General features: G+C 43.4%; 1 protein-coding gene across 1 annotated transcript; it reads right to left on the bottom strand.

The window, feature by feature from the left end:
• Positions 1-233: 233 nt before the first annotated feature.
• Positions 234-1,296, bottom strand: LOC100664154 (olfactory receptor 11H6-like). The gene has a single exon (XM_010602554.3). The coding sequence runs from the start codon at positions 1,209-1,211 to the stop codon at positions 234-236; it is 978 nt and encodes a 325-aa protein (XP_010600856.2). The 5' UTR covers positions 1,212-1,296.
• Between the last annotated feature and the right edge of the window lie 413 nt (positions 1,297-1,709).

The raw sequence follows: 1,709 nt of genomic DNA, 5'->3' as shown, positions 1-1,709 counted from the left end.
TGGAGTGGTTGGTTGGTTCTAACTGCCGAGCTTTCAGTTAGCAGCCAAGTCCTTTCATCACTGTACCTCCAGGGTCCACTGAACTGTTAAGGAACAGTGAAAGGGAATTCTCTCTCTTAAGTATGAGCCAGAACATGATGTACTGATGCCATTCTCTATTGTTATTGTAAATAACACAGGCCAGAAGTGACAAACTCAGTTTCCCTTCCAAAAGTGTCTCAATTTTGGCTAATTCATAATCTCAGGACTTTCTTTAGGGCATCTTTGATGTCTTTGTTTCTTAGACTATAGATAAGAGGGTTTAGTAGTGGGGTCACTGCTGAGTATACTAAAGTGACGAACTTCTGCGTCCCTGCTGGGTTCCCTGATGTTGGACTCACATACATAACCATAAGACTTCCATAGAACAGACACACCACCATCAGGTGGGATGTGCATGTGGAGAAAGCTTTAGTTCGACCAGTTCCAGAGGGAACATGAAGAACAGCTCTGAGAACCAGGGCGTAAGATCCCAAAATGGAGATGAAGGGCCCGAAGATGATCACTGAGTTGAAGGTGTAACAGATAAGCTCAGTAGAAGGTGCAGGGACACAGGCCAGTGCCAACAATGGGCCTGGGTCACACACAATGTGATCAATGATATTGGGTCCACAGAAGGGAAGTTGGCAGATAAGAACAATTGGGACTGGATAGCAGAGGAATCCACTCACCCAGCAAACACAGACCAGGATCACACAGAACTTTCCAGTCATGATAGAGGGGTAGCGCAGTGGGTGGCAGATGGCAAGGTACCGATCATAGGCCATAACTGATAAGAAGAAACACTCAGTTGTACCCAATGAAAAAAAGAAGTAGAATTGGAGGAAGCAGCCAGAAAAAGAGATGGTCTTAGTCTCAGAGAGAATGTTGACCAGCATGTTTGGGACAGTGGAGGAAACATACCAGATCTCTAGGAAGGCAAAGTTCCCCAAGAGGATGTACATGGGTATGTGGAGCCGCCTGTCCCATTTCACTGCACAGGCAATAGCCCCATTCCCCAGCAGGGTCAGAAGATAGACCCCCAGGATTAACGCGAACAGGAAGTTCTGTGTCTTCCTTTGACCAGGGAAACCCAGGAGGACAAACTCAGTCACGACATGCATCGTTCTGTTCTGGGCTCTCGAAGGTGTTCGAGAAACAGAAGAGACCAAGGAGTGAGTAATAATGAGCATTAGTTAGATAAGCTAACAATTGGTTGAAAATGTCCTAAGCATTTTCACATAGGCTATCTCATTTGGTCTTCCTCATGGCCCCTTGAGCTATAGGGAAGTGTGTTGTATTGTCTTCTTCTTCTTTTTTTTTTTTTTTTTTGTTTTTTACAGATAAGAAAACTGAAGCTCAGAGAGATTTAAGGAATTTACTTGAATATGCAAAGCCAATAATTCCTAGATACACTGGCCTGTTTGGAGGTTGGGTTGGAATAAACACCAGTTCATTTAAAATGTTCCTGCAACCCTAAGTCTCAGTTTCAACTTTAATGGTAGAATCAGGGCCTCTTGGATAGCCTACATATAAGTATAAATTCTGGATGCACTCCTTCATTTTGAAGCAAAATTGAGTATAAATCTGAAACAAAAATATCTGTTAAGTTGCCTTCTTACTCAGAGTTTCATATGCAGACATGCAATATAAGCAGGTGAGAATGGAGCTATGTGGTAACCTTGAGCTCC

The sequence above is a fragment of the Loxodonta africana genome, chromosome 10 (genome assembly GCF_030014295.1).
Source record: "Loxodonta africana isolate mLoxAfr1 chromosome 10, mLoxAfr1.hap2, whole genome shotgun sequence".
NCBI classification, from domain to species: domain Eukaryota; kingdom Metazoa; phylum Chordata; class Mammalia; order Proboscidea; family Elephantidae; genus Loxodonta; species Loxodonta africana.
This window is presented reverse-complemented; position numbering and strand designations above follow the sequence as displayed.